This window comes from Lepidochelys kempii, chromosome 2 (assembly GCF_965140265.1).
Source record: "Lepidochelys kempii isolate rLepKem1 chromosome 2, rLepKem1.hap2, whole genome shotgun sequence".
Lineage (NCBI taxonomy): Eukaryota > Metazoa > Chordata > Testudines > Cheloniidae > Lepidochelys > Lepidochelys kempii.
In genome coordinates this window covers 223567726-223586169 of record NC_133257.1, presented here as the reverse complement: position 1 = coordinate 223586169, position 18444 = coordinate 223567726, and the positions used below count along the sequence as shown (strand labels likewise).

Below are 18444 nucleotides of genomic sequence, written 5' to 3'. Positions count from 1 at the left end.
TACTTCATACTGAGAATGAGGGGAGATCAGCAGGTTATCTCAAGTGCTTATATATGAATGCACAAAGCCTTGGAAACAAGCAAGGAGAACTGGAGGTCCTGGTGATGTCAAGGAATTATGACATGATTGGAATAACAGAGACTTGGTGGGATAACTCACATGACTGGAGTACTATCATGGATGGTTATAAATTGTTCAGGAAGGACAGGCAGGGCAGAAAAGGTGGGGGAGTAGCACTGTATGTAAGGGAGCAGTATGACTGCTCAGAGCTCCGGTACGAAACTGCAGAAAAACCTAAGTGTCTCTGGATTAAGTTTAGAAGTGTGAGCAACAAGAGTGATAGACCACTGGACCAGGGGGATGAGGCTTTCTTCCGGCAACTCGCAGAAGCTACTAGATCGCACGCCCTGGTTCTCATGGGTGACTTTAATTTTCCTGATATCTGCTGGGAGAGCAATGCAGCAGTGCATAGACAATCCAGGAAGTTTTTGGAAAGCGTAGGGGACAATTTCCTGGTGCAAGTGCTAGACGAGCCAACTAGGGGGGAGCTTTTCTTGACCTGCTGCTCACAAACAGGGAAGAATTAGTGGGGGAAGCAAAAGTGGACGGGAATCTGGGAGGCAGTGACCATGAGTTGGTTGAGTTCAGGATCCTGACACAGGGAAGAAAGGTAAGCAGCAGGATACGGACCCTGGACTTCAGGAAAGCAGACCTCGACTCCCTCAGGGAACGGATGGGTAGGATCCCCTGGGGGACTATCATGAAGGGGAAAGGAGTCCAGGACAGCTGGCTGTATTTCAAGGAATCCCTGTTGAGGTTACAGGGACAAACCATCCCGATGTGTCGAAAGAATAGTAAATATGGCAGGCGACCAGCTTGGCTTAACGGTGAAATCCTAGCGGATCTTAAACATAAAAAAGAAGCTTACAAGAAGTGGAAGGTTGGACATATGACCAGGGAAGAGTATAAAAATATTGCTCGGGCATGTAGGAATGAAATTAGGAGGGCCAAATCGCACCTGGAGCTGCAGCTAGCAAGAGATGTCAAGAGTAACAAGAAGGGTTTCTTTAGGTATGTTGGCAACAAGAAGAAAGCCAAGGAAAGTGTGGGCCCCTTACTGAATGAGGGAGGCAACCTAGTGACAGAGGATGTGGAAAAAGCTAATGTGCTCAATGCTTTTTTTTCCTCTGTCTTCACTAACAAGGACAGCTCCCAGACTGCTGCGCTGAGCATCACAACATGGGGAGTAGATGGCCAGCCCTCTGTGGAGAAAGAGGTGGTTAGGGACTATTTAGAAAAGCTGGACGTGCACAAGTCCATGGGGCCGGACGAGTTGCATCCAAGAGTGCTAAAGGAATTGGCGGCTGTGATTGCAGAGCCATTGGCCATTATCTTTGAAAACCCATAGCGAACGGGGGAAGTCCCAGATGACTGGAAAAAGGCTAATGTAGTGCCAATCTTTAAAAAAGGGAAGGAGGAGGATCCTGGGAACTACAGGCCAGTCAGCCTCACCTCAGTCCCCGGAAAAATCATGGAGCAGGTCCTCAAGGAATCAATCCTGAAGCACTTACATGAGAGGAAAGTGATCAGGAACAGTCAGCATGGATTCACCAAGGGAAGGTCATGCCTGACTAATCTAATCAGTCTAATCGCCTTCTATGATGAGATTACTGGTTCTGTGGATGAAGGGAAAGCAGTGGATGTATTGTTTTTTGACTTTAGCAAAGCTTTTGACATGGTCTCCCACAGTATTCTTGTCAGCAAGTTAAGGAAGTACGGGCTGGATGAATGCACTATAAGGTGGATAGAAAGTTGGCTAGATTGTTGGGCTCAACGGGTAGTGATCAATGACTCCATGTCTAGTTGGCAGCCGGTGTCAAGTGGAGTGCCCCAGGAGTTGGTCCTGGGGCCGGTTTTGTTCAATATCTTCATAAATGATCTGGAGGATGGTGTGGATTGCACTCTCAGCAAATTTGCGGATGATACTAAACTGGGAGGAGTGGTAGATACGCTGAAGGACAGAGATAGGATACAGAGGGACCTAGACAAATTGGAGGATTGGGCCAAAAGAAATCTGATGAGGTTCAATAAGGATAAGTGCAGGGTCCTGCACTTAGGACGGAAGAACCCAATGCACAGCTACAGACTAGGGACCGAATGGCTAGGCAGCAGTTCTGCGGAAAAGGACCTAGGGGTTACAGTGGACGAGAAGCTGGATATGAGTCAGCAGTGTGCCCTTGTTGCCAAGAAGGCCAATGGCATTTTGGGATGTATAAGTAGGGGCATAGCCAGCAGATCGAGGGACGCGATCGTTCCCCTCTATTCGACATTGGTGAGGCCTCATCTGGAGTACTGTGTCCAGTTTTGGGCCCCACACTACAAGAAGGATGTGGATAAATTGGAGAGAGTCCAGCGAAGGGCAACAAAAATGATTAGGGGTCTGGAACACATGACTTATGAGGAGAGGCTGAGGGAACTGGGATTGTTTAGTCTGCAGAAGAGAAGAATGAGGGGGGATTTGATAGCTGCTTTCAACTACCTGAGAGGTGGTTCCAGAGAGGATGGTTCTAGACTATTCTCAGTGGTAGAAGAGGACAGGACAAGGAGTAATGGTCTCAAGTTGCAGTGGGGGAGGTTTAGGTTGGATATTAGGAAAAATTTCTTCACTAGGAGGGTGGTGAAATACTGGAATGCGTTACCTAGGGAGGTGGTAGAATCTCCTTCCTTAGAAGTTTTTAAGGTCAGGCTTGACAAAGCCCTGGCTGGGATGATTTAATTGGGGATTGGTCCTGCTTTGAGCAGGGGGTTGGACTAGATGATCTCCTGAGGTCCCTTCCAACCCTGATATTCTATGATTCTACAGTACATTCTGGAGTCAACCTGTACATTTCATGTATCAGTCAAGGGGTCTCATGGGAGCCATTTTTCAGTAAAGTCTCCAGCTGTACTTATTTTGAAGTAAATAGAACACATGTTGTGTTAAATATTAAAACTTGCCAATTGAGCATACTGCTTTTTAAAAACACTATTTTTCATTTGCACTTCCATGTAGGACTGAATGTGGCATGAAGCCACCAGCCAATATTGAGGACATTTGAGTTGGTATTGCGGCTGACACAGACACAGCAGTATAAATGAGAGCAGAGCTTTGTCCTAAATTGCCACGAAGAATAAGAGAGAGATGAGAATAATTAGAAATTAAATTGAGTTAACTTTTATTAAGGTTAATTTAAAAATTACTAACTACACTAATGACAGGTTTCAGAGTAACAGCCGTGTTAGTCTGTATTCACAAAAAGAAAAGGAGTACTTGTGGCACCTTAGAGACTAACCAATTTATTTGAGCATAAGCTTTCATGAGCTATAGCTCACTTCATCGGATGCATACTGTGGAAAGTGTAGAAGATCTTTTATACACACAAAGCATGAAAAAATACCTCCCCCCACCCCACTCTCCTGCTGCAATAGCTTATCTAAAGTGATCACTCTCCTTACAATGTGTATGATAATCAAGTTGGGCCATTTCCAGCACAAATCCAGGTTTTCTCACACCCCCCCCACACACAAACCCACTCTCCTGCTGGTAAAGCTATTATAAAAGCTTTCATAAAAGACAAAGCCTGGTCTAGCATGTCCTGTTTGGGTTATGGGCTCGGTTCAAAACCACTGAATACAGTGGGCTGAATTCCACTGAATTCCATTGACTTTAATGGAAGTTGGCTGAGATCCAATATTCCCAGCTCTGCTGCAGACTTGCTACAAACAAGTCACAGGTGAATTTCTTTGTGTCTCAGTTTCTCTATTTATAAAACAGAAAAAATACCTACCTACATGACTTTTTCAATAATGTACGTAAAGCACGTTGAGATCTGTGGTTGAAAGTGCAAAGCATGGAACAGTAAATGTTATTTCTTTTTTTTCCATTTTGTCGGGGATTTACATTCAAGTTAACAAAACAGATGAGCTACATGGAGGCACTGTTATCATTGGGCGGGATATGCAAAGAGGTTGTTGGTGGTTTTGGTTTTTTGCCTATGGCCTACAGTTACCTATAAATTTAAGCTGCAAACTGTGAAGTACTAATGAGAAAGAAAAGTAAAAAGCTCTGAAGTATGGATATCAGGTCAAGTCAGAAAGCACGCAGAAAGGCGTCCTTTTAGGATTTTTCTAATATAACATACAGATTATGTGCACTTTTTACAGAAAGTGTCAAAAGAGGTGACAGTTTTGTCATTAAGGACATAAAGTAATATGGATGCTTCAGAAATTCCTATGTACTTCACCTCAGAAAAAGTGTGTTGTATTATTATTCTTGTACCATAGCGATATCTAACTCCAATTCCAAATTTTCCATATGGGTAGTAAAATGTTTCTTAAATTTTAAGAATTAATTTTATTTTTACTAAAGATATGACGTTTGGACAATATTTTTGACTCATCAAAACAATTCCTCCTGGAGCTCCATGGCAAAAATCAATCCAGAAAAATCAATTTATACTGCTCTGAGACTGTACTTTTGATTGCTGTAATAGCAAATATAATAGCTCTCCTGCAGCAGGTGCTTATTTCAACTTGGATTTTCAGTTCTTTCTTTATGAAAGCAACTGGCTGGATTTATTTGGCAAAAAACCTTGGTAAAAGAAAAAGAAAGAAAACCTTTTACTACCTTTAATGAATTGCCTAACAAGAAAATGCCAGCTACTACTGAAGTGGGATTCATAACACTGCTTACTCTAAATCCGCCATGCTGTACTACATTATCATACTTACTTTCCCTTGCTATTCACCCTTAGTATTAGCAGATTACTTAGACGAGAAATTTATTTCCATTTGTCTTTTCACAGTACTTTGAACTCAAGATACTATACTATGTGTCACCTATACACCATCAGCCAAATTTTCTGGGGGTGTAAATTGATGTGGATTTTTATCAGTTTGCACCAGCAGAAAATTTGGCTCCAATAACAGTTGACTAAAATTACCAATTTTATAACAACACTACACTAATTGCTGCAAGCATGGTATGGGTTATCCATTTCTTGGACTCTATAAGGCAACACTAATATGCCACCTATTATCACACTAATGTTATTTTAACGTGATCAAATGTAATAGTCAAATATACTACACTGATTAAATTCTGATGGGTAAAACATAAATAGTCAGATGACTGGCCCAGCACACTTGATGAACTAAAGGAAGTTCATTCAGACACTAGAAAGTGGAGTGTGACTGTATACAATAACCTGAATTTTTTGGTAATCTATGGTTGCTTCTGTCTCTATGTAGAGAATCTGAGTGTACTGTGCTGTCCTGTACTATTCTTGTACTTCAGTGGAACTCATCTAGAAAAATTTATGAATAAATCTTAAAGATAAAAGTGATAGGATTAAGAGAATTCAAAGGGGTACAGTATTCTGCAAACCCATATCTGGGACATACATAAGAACATTACATAGTGCTTTTTATCTTCCAAACACTTTATGAATATCTATTCATTAACTGTTATAACAACCTTGTGAAGTAAATGAGTGTTATCATCCCCATTTTAAAATGGAGAAACTGAGGCAGGAGGTCTATGGCTTTTAATATTCAAAGACAGGCACCAGCCAATTTTTTGTACACATATCATGATTGCATATGTAAATTGAGTACTGTTTGCACAAATGGCTGGTGATGCATCTAACTGGTTATTTACCTGATTTGTGCACACCATCAAGATACTTTACATACATGCATCCACCTCTGAAAACTAGGAGAGTTACTAAAGCCATGGTTGTGCAGTCCTGTGTTTTAAACTGACTGTTTCAATATTGGATTAGTGGATCTCAGGAGCTGAGAAGGTCAGTTTGGATGAACTTTCCTCAAACTGGGCAGCTCTTCATCTCATTCCTTTTCTCCAAATCCATGAAAAGCTACTCTGCAATTGCGGACTTCCTGCTCCGCTGATATGTTCCAAAGTGCACTGGGCTGTGACTGGAGTTCCAACCAGGAAAGTGCTGGTTAATGGAATCGATCTATTGGGATAAGGTAGATAATTGCAGGGGAAGGAGAAGTCCAAATAGTCAGCTGTCTCTAAGGTTTTTCAATATTTTTATTTTATACCCTAAGGGATGTAAAATGAGAATATGAAATAGTAAACCATAGAGAACCTCTGAATATTTGAAAACAAAGCAAAACAAAAACAGAAGTATCTACCTTATCCCCAAAGGTAGACTCCATGCTCCAATGTTGTTCATTGATGGGATTGAAGTCACCAGCCCTGTGCATGCTGGGACATCTCAATGGAGCAGGAAGTCAGAGATAGCAGGGTTGCACTTCACGGACCTGAAAAACAATCAAAAAGATTAGGTGAAACAATATGGTATATTTCTTGGAACAACTACTAATTACATTAATTTACCAGGGCTACTACTGATAAAAGTTATAAAGACATCTGGCTCCTTTCTACTCCCACCGCAACGAGTGGCTTCAACACAGAAAGGATCAGGCCTGTTAGTATTGTTTATTACCCGTTGTGCCCTGGGAGTCCCAGTCTAGGATCAAGGACCCATTTTGCTAGGTACTTCCCTGTCACCATGCGCTCACAATCTAGAATTATAACAAGACAAAAGTGGATGAAACTGCCAAATAGAGTAGAACAGGTAAATGAATGAACAGGGAGACAAGCCTAGCCATCTCAGCTGAGGACCTACCTAGCCATTGTAAGTATGAATCACCTTTAACATCTCTTTAGTTTTTCATTGTCCATGTTGGTAATATGGTATGGAGATGAACCATTTCACAGCCCCTCTGAACAAACTGTAGTATTTACATTATCTCTGCATCTATAGTTCTGCCTGTGAAGGCTTGCAAAAGCTAGAGGCTGCAGTATGTTAAATTAAATGTTCTGTTGAAAAAAATAGATCACTGCTTTGATGGGTATTGAATTGTGTCAAGCTTCTGGGCTGTCTGGAGTAGTTATGCTGCCCTCCGCTTACTATAGGGAAGCAAAGCAATGATCAAAATGTAGACAAACAAATAAAAGGGTAAAATTTTATATCCCAGCTCTGAAAAAGAAAGCATAGTCTTCATGAAGAATTTCACAGTTAGGCAAAATTTCAAAAGAGGATCAGTTGATTGAGCTCTCAGTAGCTTTGCAAAGTATATCTATAACACTACCTAAAACACAGAGCTGGACTGGTGGAAGACATTGAAGCTAAGAAAGCACAAAGAGGGGATCTCTGCTTTGTTGCTACAAGCCTGAGGAAAACAGAAATGTTTATAGTGTTGTCTTCCATTCCCAAACGAGAAAGAAATGGGAATTTAAAGAAAACAATCCTTTTGGGCATATTTTGATTTTGGAAGGTCGATCAAAGATGATGCTTCGTTTAACAATGATTTCTGAAGCACATTAATTGTGGCATTTATTGCTGGGTGGCCTGTGGCAAGTGATAACAGAATACAGCAAAAATTAGTTAAATTTGGTTTATAAATGCTTCCAAGCATCATATCAGGACATGAAACAGATATATGACAAGAAAGATTCCACTCTCTGCAAACAGTTGCACAGACTACAAGTCTGAATGCCACTGCCAGTTTACCAGTAAGTACAGCTGAAGTTTAAAAATAATTCCAGAAAATTTGAAATCTTCTTTTGAATCCAATTGTTTCAAAGTGAGAGAATTTTTACATCTAGCTACCCAATTCATGAGCACGGGTATTACTTACTCTACAAACACACAAAGATGTCCAGATATTATTATTTGTGCTCATCAGTGACTGTCCATGCACATGTCCTCTCTTTGAAATGGTTTGTATGAATTTGTTGTCTATCATAGTGAACTATTCCATAGGTTCAGAACTGTTCTTGGTTATCATCACACATGCACAATTCCTGTTAGTTGCGCTACCTGGAAATGTAGTATTCAACTGAAGTACAAAACAATGAGCCCCATTTTTTACTTTTTAAATCTATATTTCTGTTACTTCACCATTGCCTTTTAGAAGCAATTCATAGTTCTAATGTCATCTGAAAGAATAGTGACACATGTTTTGGTGCTTTGGTGTTTTTCTAACAGCTAAAAACAGCGTTGTACAAAAGATACATAATGAAAAAAAGTTAGGACCAAGTTTGTCAACAGGTAAAAGAACATTTCAGTGTACCTGCTTTAACTTCCAACTATGGCTTCATTCTGAGCAATGTGGGCCTGAGGTGTGACAAAATAAGGGTCATGAAAATATGTGGTTTTGCAAAATTTGATGGTTTGGCTGAATTTCACTTTCAGATTTGAATGAAGATCAAAATTCAAAGTGAAACTCAAATATGTCTGAACAGAATTTAATGAATAGCTTTTGTCATAATTGCCATAATGAGACCAGTCACCACTCTCTTATTAGCAGCAAAAGATAATAATTGATATTATTCTGTTGACTTCAGTGGGCATGAAGGATGGCTAGCCCAACACATTCTAAATGGAGTTATAATGTCAATCCTAAATAATTTGTCTTGTGAAGATATTTCTCCATTGTAGAATTTTAACTAAATAACTTGCAAAGACAACGTTAAGCATATATTATTTCAATTCATACGGTAAAGGTTATATTTACTTTACATACAGAAGTGTGCCCATTGTTGGGGGAGGAGGGAGGAGAGAAGAGGACAAGGAACCTCTTCACCCATCAATGCATCTGTAGAGGCATCAGGTGAAATACTATCCAGTTGGGCTGCTGCTGGTACACTTACCACTACTCAAGGACACCAAGAAGGTGTGATCTGTTAGATGTGGGTCTGATCAACCCTGTATACCTGCTAGTTCAAAGAGGGAGATTCACCTTTCTGCAACAGATGGAAGGAGGGATGCTTATTTTGCTTATTCCATATTCCTGAGGCTTTCTGCCTGTACCTGCCCTGTACAACTGAATGTCCAGATTTACCACTATTGTGATTTGTATTACACAGTACTGTACTAGGTGCAGTTCTTACACATAGTGAAAGGCAGACCCTGGTGAGAAGAGTTTATAATCTAAATAAACAAAGTAAGTATTATTATCCACATTTTACAGGTGACAAACTAAAGCACAGAGAAATTAAGGCCCTACTCCAAAACCCACTGAAATCAATGGGAGTCTTTCCATTGAGTTCTAGGGGCTTTGTGTCAGGCCTTAAGTGACTTTTCACAGATCACTTAGGAAACCTGCAGCAGAACAGGGAATTGAACCTGATCTCCTGAGACTCTAGCTAGCACCTTAACCACAAAATCATCTCTCCTGTCCCTTACTCAGCTACTTCAGACACACGCCTCCCCTGCTCCATGTTACAGGTAACTTAATCCAGAATTTAGTCCCAACACCATAGATTGACTTTAGGTTCTGAATTACTGGAGTATACTGTACAATGGCATTTTTAGATTGAGATCTCTTACAAGTCTGGCATCTGTTTATTTTTGAATGCTGAAAAATACACCATTATTTAAAGAATAATTTTAACACCAAAAATGTTAGCAATAATTCTTAATTCTTCAGACTTAAGAGTGATGTTATTTACTGCAAGCAAATGCAAAGAAAAAATATATACAGCATTGCATAGAGCCATTTGTCCCCCTCAGCTACCATATGCACACATAATTCCCATAACTTCATTGGGAGCTGTGGAGGGGTTTACAACATATTAGGCCAGAATAGAATATACGAATCCTTTTATACATCAGTCTATTACCTTTTAACTTAAATTCACCAGCAGTACAAATACTCAGATATTCTGAATTATTTTACTTCTTCACTGAGTTTTAAAGCTTGTAGCTGGTAAGTTTCATGTGTGCACTTTTCATCTGTGCAACTTTCATTTCCCACCAGCTGGGAGAAGTTTTGTGTCCCACCAGGGGTATAAACTATGTTTCCAGTTACCCCTGTACTGATAAAATACCAAGTGCTTTGTGTTCTTGTTTAGATGATTTTATCTGAGATTTGAACCATGTAACACTTTTACAAGGGATATTACTTCCATTATATCTCTGGGGTGGATGACAGATAAACAACAGATAATTTTGGCTTATCTGTGTCAGAATCAGAATTGGGATTTCTACAGATGCTTCAAGTAGGGATGTGTACAGCTTCCATGACTCATCCTTATTGGCCCCAACAGATCTCCAGTAGGGAGGATAGGCTGTTAAAATGGGCATTTTAGTCCATTACCCAATCACCCATTAGTACAGGTTTTACAGTCTCCGTTGAAATTTAAGGACACTAGGGGCCAGCTCTTCCCCTCCCACTACTCCCCACTTTCCCAAACTTTCCCCTTCATGCTGCTCAAGCAGTGCAAAATATCTGGAAGTCTACCATTCTGTGTCCAAGTGGAATCACTGGCTGGCAGAAGAACACTGTAGTTGGCTCTGCACCACCTTTTCATGGGCCCTCTGGTGTCAAAGGTGTATTGGCTTTGCCTCCATTCTCTCCCCAGACACATTGAACTCTGGTGATCTCAAGACTGGTGGAACAGTCACTGGGTGACTGTTGAGGTTGGTACAACTTAGAGTAGTTCTTAGGAAAAATGGCCACTAGCTGATCCCATGATTTGGGGAGTAGACAAATGTTGAAGCCACTTTTTCCTTCTCTTCTTGTGGCATATGCTGTGCAGAGCTTGGCCAGACCAGGTCTGACCCTCTCTCACAAAGATCATCCTCTGCCTCTTGGTTACTTAATTTGCTGTTATGGAACCTCCACAGAAATGGACACACCATGCACTTGGTTGATCAAGCGCTGCATGGATAGAGGCTTGCCACTTTGAATAGATGTTAGTAGGTTTGACACTTAAGACATCAAGTTGATTGTGGACATTTTCTGCAGGAAATTGTCCAGCACACCAGAAACATTGGCTTGGCATCTTGTAAAAGTAATGATTTTGCTCCCACATATCTCATTCTAAACCACAAGAAAATCTAATATAGTTCCTAATACCATAGCTCACATAGCCAGATATTTACCTCTTAGCATGAAGACAGCCAAAAATATAGACAAAAATTAATGCTCTTCATTACTAAAGTAACCACTCCTTTGTGAGGAGCCAAACAGGGAAAGTGGCCTGCAGACCTCTATAACACTGAAGTATCACAGACATACACTATGGGTTTTCTGCCATATTTGGGAAAAGGCAAGGAAAGACACCAACAACTTTTAGGGTAGTGAGTTTTATTTAATGTAGGTACCTTTATTTTATAGTAGTCCCATCACACTGCCTTGAAAGGACATGTGGAAAAAGTGAGGAAGCTTTCATTGTGGGGAATGATGGATTAAATTATTAAATAACTAGGAGGGAATAAACCTTCAGCAGATCAGACCCAGTAGGTCCTCAGGCCCCATTCTCATCTAGATAATTGTCCACTGAAAACATGTTTCAAATATTGACAGCTATGCCCCACCCCAGCAAAAGTGGAAGGGCTTCCCTTCTGCTACAGAAGATGGAATTAAAGCATTATCTCTCAGAGCTCCCTTTTATTTAAAAGGAGTCAGTTTAAGATGCTGGGGCAAGGTAGATTGGTAATGAGATGCACTTCCAAAAAAATCTTAATCTGTCCCTACATATATGCTTTTTTAGGGACACAATTAGGCTATATTCTCTGTTTAATGATTCATCATAGCAATGTGTATGGTCCTCATCCAATTAAGGCAGTTGAGAGCCAGCAATTGGCTTCAGTGGTTTTGGTTCAGGCCCTGTAAGAGTATCCCTTTTGAGAATGGTATTTATTCACATAAAACTGTATCACAATCTGTTTGAATCAGGCAGGATGCTAATTCATTTATCCTCAGGAGAGGAAAGTGTCATCCAAAGTGTGGCACTGTGCATCAGTAACATGTGTAAATCTAGCCCCATATTGATTAACCTTTGACCACTGGGCAGAGTGAGAGCAGATTTTGAAAGCTACTCCACATACCTCCACTAGCCAAACCAACCTGACATACAAAAGAGGAGTTTGAAACTCTTCCATTGTCTGCTGATGCACAGTAATTCACTGACTAAGGGGGGGGACGGGACATATTGAGACCTCTGGCACAACCCTAAGAATGAGTATGATTTTGTGACTCGATGGGACATTATGGGATTTGATATAGAGCCTGATCCTGTAAATCCTTATTAATGGTCCCTGTTCAGCAAAGCACTTAAATATGCATTTAAATTTAAGCATGCACTTAAGCCTCACTGAAATCAATACAGACAGACTTAGGCATGACGTTTAATTTTTCTTGAATTAGGGCCAATGCAAGCCAAATTTAATGGGACTATTGACAGAAATAAAGGTGTGCAGAATCAGGCCATTACTGTATATTCTTAAGCTCAACATTATGTTGGGCTAACTTTATGTTCCCATCATGTTTTTCCTGGGACCATTCTCAACGTATGAAACATAAGAGGTGTAAGCAGCTATTACTGGAAACCAAGAGGAAATTACAGATGACTTTATTTAGAAACAGAAATATTCAGAATACATATTTATCAATTCTCAGGTTCTGTTCAACTGATATTTCTTTTCAGTTTTCCTACTACTGTAATGGAACTCACATACATTTAATCAATATTTAACATGTTTATTCTTAACTCAGCTACGTTATTCTAATTTTTGTCAACTAACTTTTACATTGGTTATGTCTGTTGATACTTAACCTGCATGAACAGAGTGGTGAATAATAAGATTTCCATATGGATCTTTGTGAAAGCCCCACATCTCTGTCAGAAGCCTTGAATCCCTGTGAGATATTTCTTTCTATTGCACAGTAGATCAAGCTGAACTGTTATTTAGATCTGGCAGCAATAACATCTTCAGAATAACCCTTTTATTGATCCTTAAAGACTTCCTTAAAAGTACACTGGCGACATTGTTTTTATTTTCCGCAATTTAATGTCAGTAGGAGTTCTCAGTTGCTGGACAGAAGTACTTTACACTCCTGCTTTAATCTAACCCTTTGTGGATTCCTACTGAAGTAATAAACTAGTGCTTTGTGCATGTAGGTAACATGAACAGAACATAGCACTTTTTGACATTCCCGCTGCCAAGTGTTTTCTGCTTGATTGAAAGCATTTGTGGAAGTTAACTGAATGAGCACAAAGAAAATTACATAAACCTAGAACCAGGGACCTTAATAAAAGGTCACAACTTGATGCCCAAATTGTGACAGGTTATCTTCCCTCTCTTATGAAATAAACATTAGTCATACCACACTTAAGCCCTTTATTTAGTTTATATCTAAGAATGCACCATGATATTTGATAGACATGGTGCTTTTCTTTTCAGAGATATAGTTACACCTGTAATTGTGCTCAAATAGAAATGGGCTCAAGACACAAAATTCACATCTGCATCTTAATCCAGATTTTGAAACTCCCAAAGTTTTGTTGTATTAAGATGTGAGGTTTGGTTCAAACGAGCTAATTAGCCCCTAAAGAAAAGGCCAATCATTTTCCAATTCACTGTCAGTCTACCATAGCCAGAATATAGCGACCTTCCATACATTATGAAGTGTACTATCTTAGCCAAATGTCTGCTTGTTAGGGTTAGTGAGGTATAAGAGGAGTTTTCTCTAATGCTGAGATTAGAGATGGTATTTGTCAAATGCTACCTGTTGCCAGGATAGCTCCAAGAGTGGGAGTCTGACGGTGCCCCCCATAAGGCTTTATGGAAATATTCTTATGAATATATATATATGACATAACTGAAATATGTTCTAGGTTACATATGCCATGTAACATATCTATGTAAAGGTTATGATCTTCTGAATCCTATTCATTAATCCTATTCATATGCATGTATCATTTTTGTATTTGAAGTTATGAATATTGGCCTTGTACTGGCTTGATTTCTAAATCACCTAGTAGAGCATTTGGTCAGTTCCCGGAAAGGAATTCGCAAAGTTAAGTGCCCAATCAAGAAGTACTTAAGGAACAATGCATCTTGGAATGCTCCAATCCACATAAGAAGTCTTCCTGGAGACATTCAAGATAGCAGCTGGGCAATGGTTTCTGCATGTAAAACTGAGAGTCATGTATAGACATGTGACTTGCCCAGGTGACTCCAGAACTCCATCTTGGAGCTGGACTTTGCATAGGAGCGGGTCTCCACCCACAAGAGAAAGTCTATTTAAGCCAGTGGGAGACCCCTCCATTTTGTCTTCAGCTGGCTAAGGAGATAGCCTCTGCACCCCCAAGGATACCTGAAAGAAACTGGAACAAGAGACAGTAACTACAGGAGGTGTGATTGATTGCTGGACATGGACTGAAAGGAGATTAGTCTGTAAAAGGAAGCTTACTGGAACTGGTAAGGTTTTGTCTGTATTCAGTTTTATTAGACATAGACTTGCGGGTTTTATTTTATTTTGCTTGGTAATTCACTTTGTTCTATCTGTTACTACTTAGAACCACTTAAGTCCTACTTTCTGTATTTAATAAAATCACTTTTTACTTAACTCAGTGTATGTATTAATATTTGGGGGGGGCAAACAGCTGTGCATATCTCTCTATCAGTGTTATAGAGGGCGAACAATTTATGAGTTTACTCTGTATAAGCTTTATACAGGGTAAAACAGATTTATTTAGGGTTTGGACCGCATTGGGAGTTGGGCATCTGAGTGTTAAAGACAGGAACACTTCTGTAAGATGCTTTCAATTGTGCCTACAGCTGTTAGGGGACGTAGTTCAGACCTGGGTCTGGCTCAAACCAGGCAAGGCACTGAAGTCTTAAGCTGACTGGGCAGGAAAGCAGGGGCAGAAGTAGTCTTGGCACATCAGGTGGCGGTTTCTGTTCAGTAGATCATAACCTTTACATAGAGATGTTACATGGCATATGTAACATAGAACATATTCCAGTTATGTCATATATATTTATAAGCATATTTCCATAAAGCCTTATGGGGGGGCACCGTCACAGGGAGATTGCCTACTGACACTGCCTTGTGTTGGCAGGATATTTATACTATTGTGCACAGAGGCCTGTATGATGGACTGATATTTGCAAATATTTATACAAAGGAATGTAAACTGAAAATGAAAGGTCTCCGTTACTAGAGGATTTTGGAAAAGCTCAAATGGGGAAGGAAGCTCTTTTTTCTAACTAGACTTCTAATGTTGATCCTCTTAAAAGTCTGATTTGATTCAAGGTCCAATTGTTGTAATGGATAAGAAGTTTACAAACGTGCTTAAAACTGCAGGGGGCTGAAAGAAAAACTGGATATTGACACAGTGGTCATGCACGCTACTCTATTCTACCATAATAGAGCATTAGGAACTGGAAAAAGAATGGACAAATTCTAATCTGATGACTTTGGGAGAAAAATGACATTAATTGACTCCCACTGATGTCAATGAAAAAATTCTGATTTACTTCATCTGGAGCAGGGTTTGTCCAATATGAAGTTGATGGGAATCCAAGGCAGAGGGGAGACAGAAGTAAGTGAAACAGGTCTGACTAATGTGGAATTCCTTTCATATGAGTTGCGAAATACTGTAACACTGGAAATGGAGTAATCCGATTCGGAAAGTGAAAGACACATGACACCATGTCACAAGTGGAGGACAGGGAAGACCACAGGGAATAATCTATGTGAGCATAGAGTGGGGACACTGAGAAAACTGGGCGCCAAACAAGTCCCCTCAGTCTACCATGTTGTTGATTTCACTCAGCATTCAGGGGAGCGCTGTTTCGAGGACTCATACTTGTCTTGGGGGCAGGAGGAAGTTCTGGGATGGAGAGGACAGAGCATCAACATGGGACAGACTTTGCTGAAACACACATATGCAGCCTGTCATCAGTCTTCAGAGGTTTGCAAAACCCGGACTACACCCAGGAACGGGACAGGTCCCAAAATATTCCTTTTTTCCCCATCCGAGACATAGACCAATGGCCACCCTCTGTGGAGAGAGCAGACAGAAGACTTGTTACATGCTTTTTGTAAAGTGTGCTGCCCTAGAAGGAAGGCCAACATTTTGAAACTGCAGTTTCAGTGTTTCCAAGTATATTATATAAGGAAAAATAAAAGTCCTGTTCTTTAGCACCCCAAAAAGGTTAATGCCTTTCAAGGTAACCTGAGAATCAAAGTTTTTTAAAACTTGTTTTAGACTGGTACATTATGGCCATCAGCCCTAAGTGCTATGTGGAGTTTGTGAATCAAAAGGAATTCCTGACTGCCTGAAGTGGTGTAAGCAAAATGACACATTTGACACTTTTGAAGTCTCAAAGTTAAAATTGGATTTGCTCTTTTTTCTTTAATACCAAGAAGAAAACTCAGAGATTGACTTCTGTTGGCATGGCTACCAGGATTTATCAACCAAAGAAGAAAATGTTGACAAAGGATGAAAGGTCATTTCACTCAGAAACATGTTTACTTTCATCAGGAAACCACATCTTTTGGAAATGTGGAGGCTTGCAGTTCTGGAGCTGACTTGCTATAGATGGGGCTTTATGCAATCCCTACATTCCAACACCCCCCCTTGTTGTGGAAATGCCATCCTCAGAGTCACATTAGAACAAGCCACCCACTTCACCAGGGAACCAGGAGCCACAAGCAGAGCCCAGAAAGAAGGTGAGGTCAAGTAGGGGTGAAATGCAACAAGAGCAATTGACTCCCAGAGCTGACGATGGCAACAACACTGGTGACTGACTCAGCCCTTCCCATGGCAATCTCCAGCAGCATAAAGAACGACGAGTACTTGTGGCACCTTAGAGATTAACAAATTTATTTAAGCATGAACATGAAAAAGTGCCATACCTACTCTAACGAGACCAATCGATTAAGGTGGGCTATTAACAGCAGGGGAAAAAAAAAACTTTTGTAGTGATAATCAGGATGGCCCATTTCAAACAGTTGACAAGAAGGTGTGAGTAACAGTATGGGGAAAGTTAGCATGGGGAAAAATAGATTTTAGTTAGTGTAATGACTCATCCACTCCCAGTCTTCATTCAAGCCTAATTTAATGGTGTCCAGTTAGCAGATTAATTCCAGTTCTGCTGTTTCTCGCTGGAGTCTGTTTTTGAAGTTTTTTTTGTTCAATAATTGTGACTTTTAGGTCTGTAATTGTGTGTCCAGGGAGGTTGAAGTGTTCTCCGACTGGTTTTTGAATGTTATAATTCTTGATGTCTGATTTGTGTCCATTTATTCTTTTATGTAGAGAATGTCTGGTTTAGCCAATGTACATGCCAGAGGGGCACTGCTGGCACATGATGGCATATATCACATTGGTAGATGCGCAGGTGAACAAGCCTCTGATAGTGTGGCTGATGTGATTAGGTCCTATGATGGTGTCCCTTGAATAGATATGTGGACAGTGGGCTTTATTGCGAGGATAGGTTCCTGGGTTAGTGTTTTTGTGGTGTAGTGTATGGTTGCTGGTGAGCATTTGCTTCAGGTTGGGGGGCTGTCTGTAAGCAAGGACTGGCCAGTTTCCCAAGATCTGTGAGAGTGAGGGATCGTCCTTCAGGATAGGTTGTAGATCCTTGATGATGCGCTGGAGAGGTTTTAGTTGGGGGCTGAAGGTGATGGCTAGTGGTGATCTGTTATTTTCTTTGTTGGGGGGCTGTCCTGTAGTAGGTGACTTCTGGGTACTCTTCTGGCTCTGCCAATCTGTTTCTTCACTTCAGCAAGTGGGTACTGTAGTTGTAAGAACGCTTGATAGAGATCTTGCAGGTGTTTGTCTCTGTCTGAGGGGTTGGAGCAAATGTGGTTGCATCGTAGAGCTTGGCTGTAGACAATGGATCATGTGGTGTGGTCTGGATGAAAGCTGGAGCCATGTAGGTAAGTATAAACACCACCCTCTACCAGTCAGTAGGTTTCCGGTATAGGGTGGTGTTTATGTGACCATCGCTTATTAGCACTGTAGTGTCCAGGAAGTGGATCTCTTGTGTGGACTGGTCCAGCCTAAGATTGATGGTGGGATGGAAATTGTTGAAACCATGGTGGAATTCCTCAAGGGCTTCTTTTCCATGGGTCCAGATGATGAAGATGTCATCAATGTAGCACAAGTAGAATAGGGGCATTGGGGGACAAGAGCTGAGAAAGCGTTGTTCTAAGTCAGCCATAAAAATGTTGGCATACTCTGGGGTCATGCGGGTACCCATAGCAGTGCCGCTGACTTGAAGGTATACATTGTCCCCAAATGTGAAATAGTTGTGGGTGAGGACAAAGTCACAAAGTTCAGGCACCAGGTTTGCCGTGACATTATCGGTGATACTGTTCCTCACAGCTTGTAGTCCATCTTTGTGTGGAATGTTGGTTTGAGGGTTTCTATATCCATAGTGGCAAGGATGGTGTTTTCTGGAAGATCACCAATGGATTGTAGTTTCCTCAGGAAGTCAGTGGTGTCTCAAAGATAGCTAGGAGCGCTGGTAGCATACAGCCTGAGGAGAGAGTCTACATAGCCAGACAATCCTGCTGTCAGGGTGCCAATGCCTGAGATGATGGTGTGTCCAGGATTTTCAGGTTTAT

The 18444-nt window shown here is 40.7% G+C and overlaps 1 protein-coding gene across 4 annotated transcripts in view; it reads right to left on the bottom strand.

Annotated features, from left to right (window-relative positions):
* The window catches only part of CALCR (calcitonin receptor), a 277001-nt gene that overhangs the window by 181267 nt on the left and 77290 nt on the right, over positions 1-18444 (bottom strand). For 3 of the 4 annotated variants that reach the window (XM_073333939.1, XM_073333935.1, XM_073333934.1), the window contains exon 2: positions 6199-6327. The exons of the other annotated variant lie outside the window; for it this stretch is intronic. In XM_073333939.1, coding sequence (XP_073190040.1) covers positions 6199-6239 — 41 coding nt within the window. In that variant the 5' untranslated portion in view covers positions 6240-6327. The remainder of the gene's footprint in view (positions 1-6198; positions 6328-18444) is intronic. 4 annotated transcript variants of the gene reach the window in all.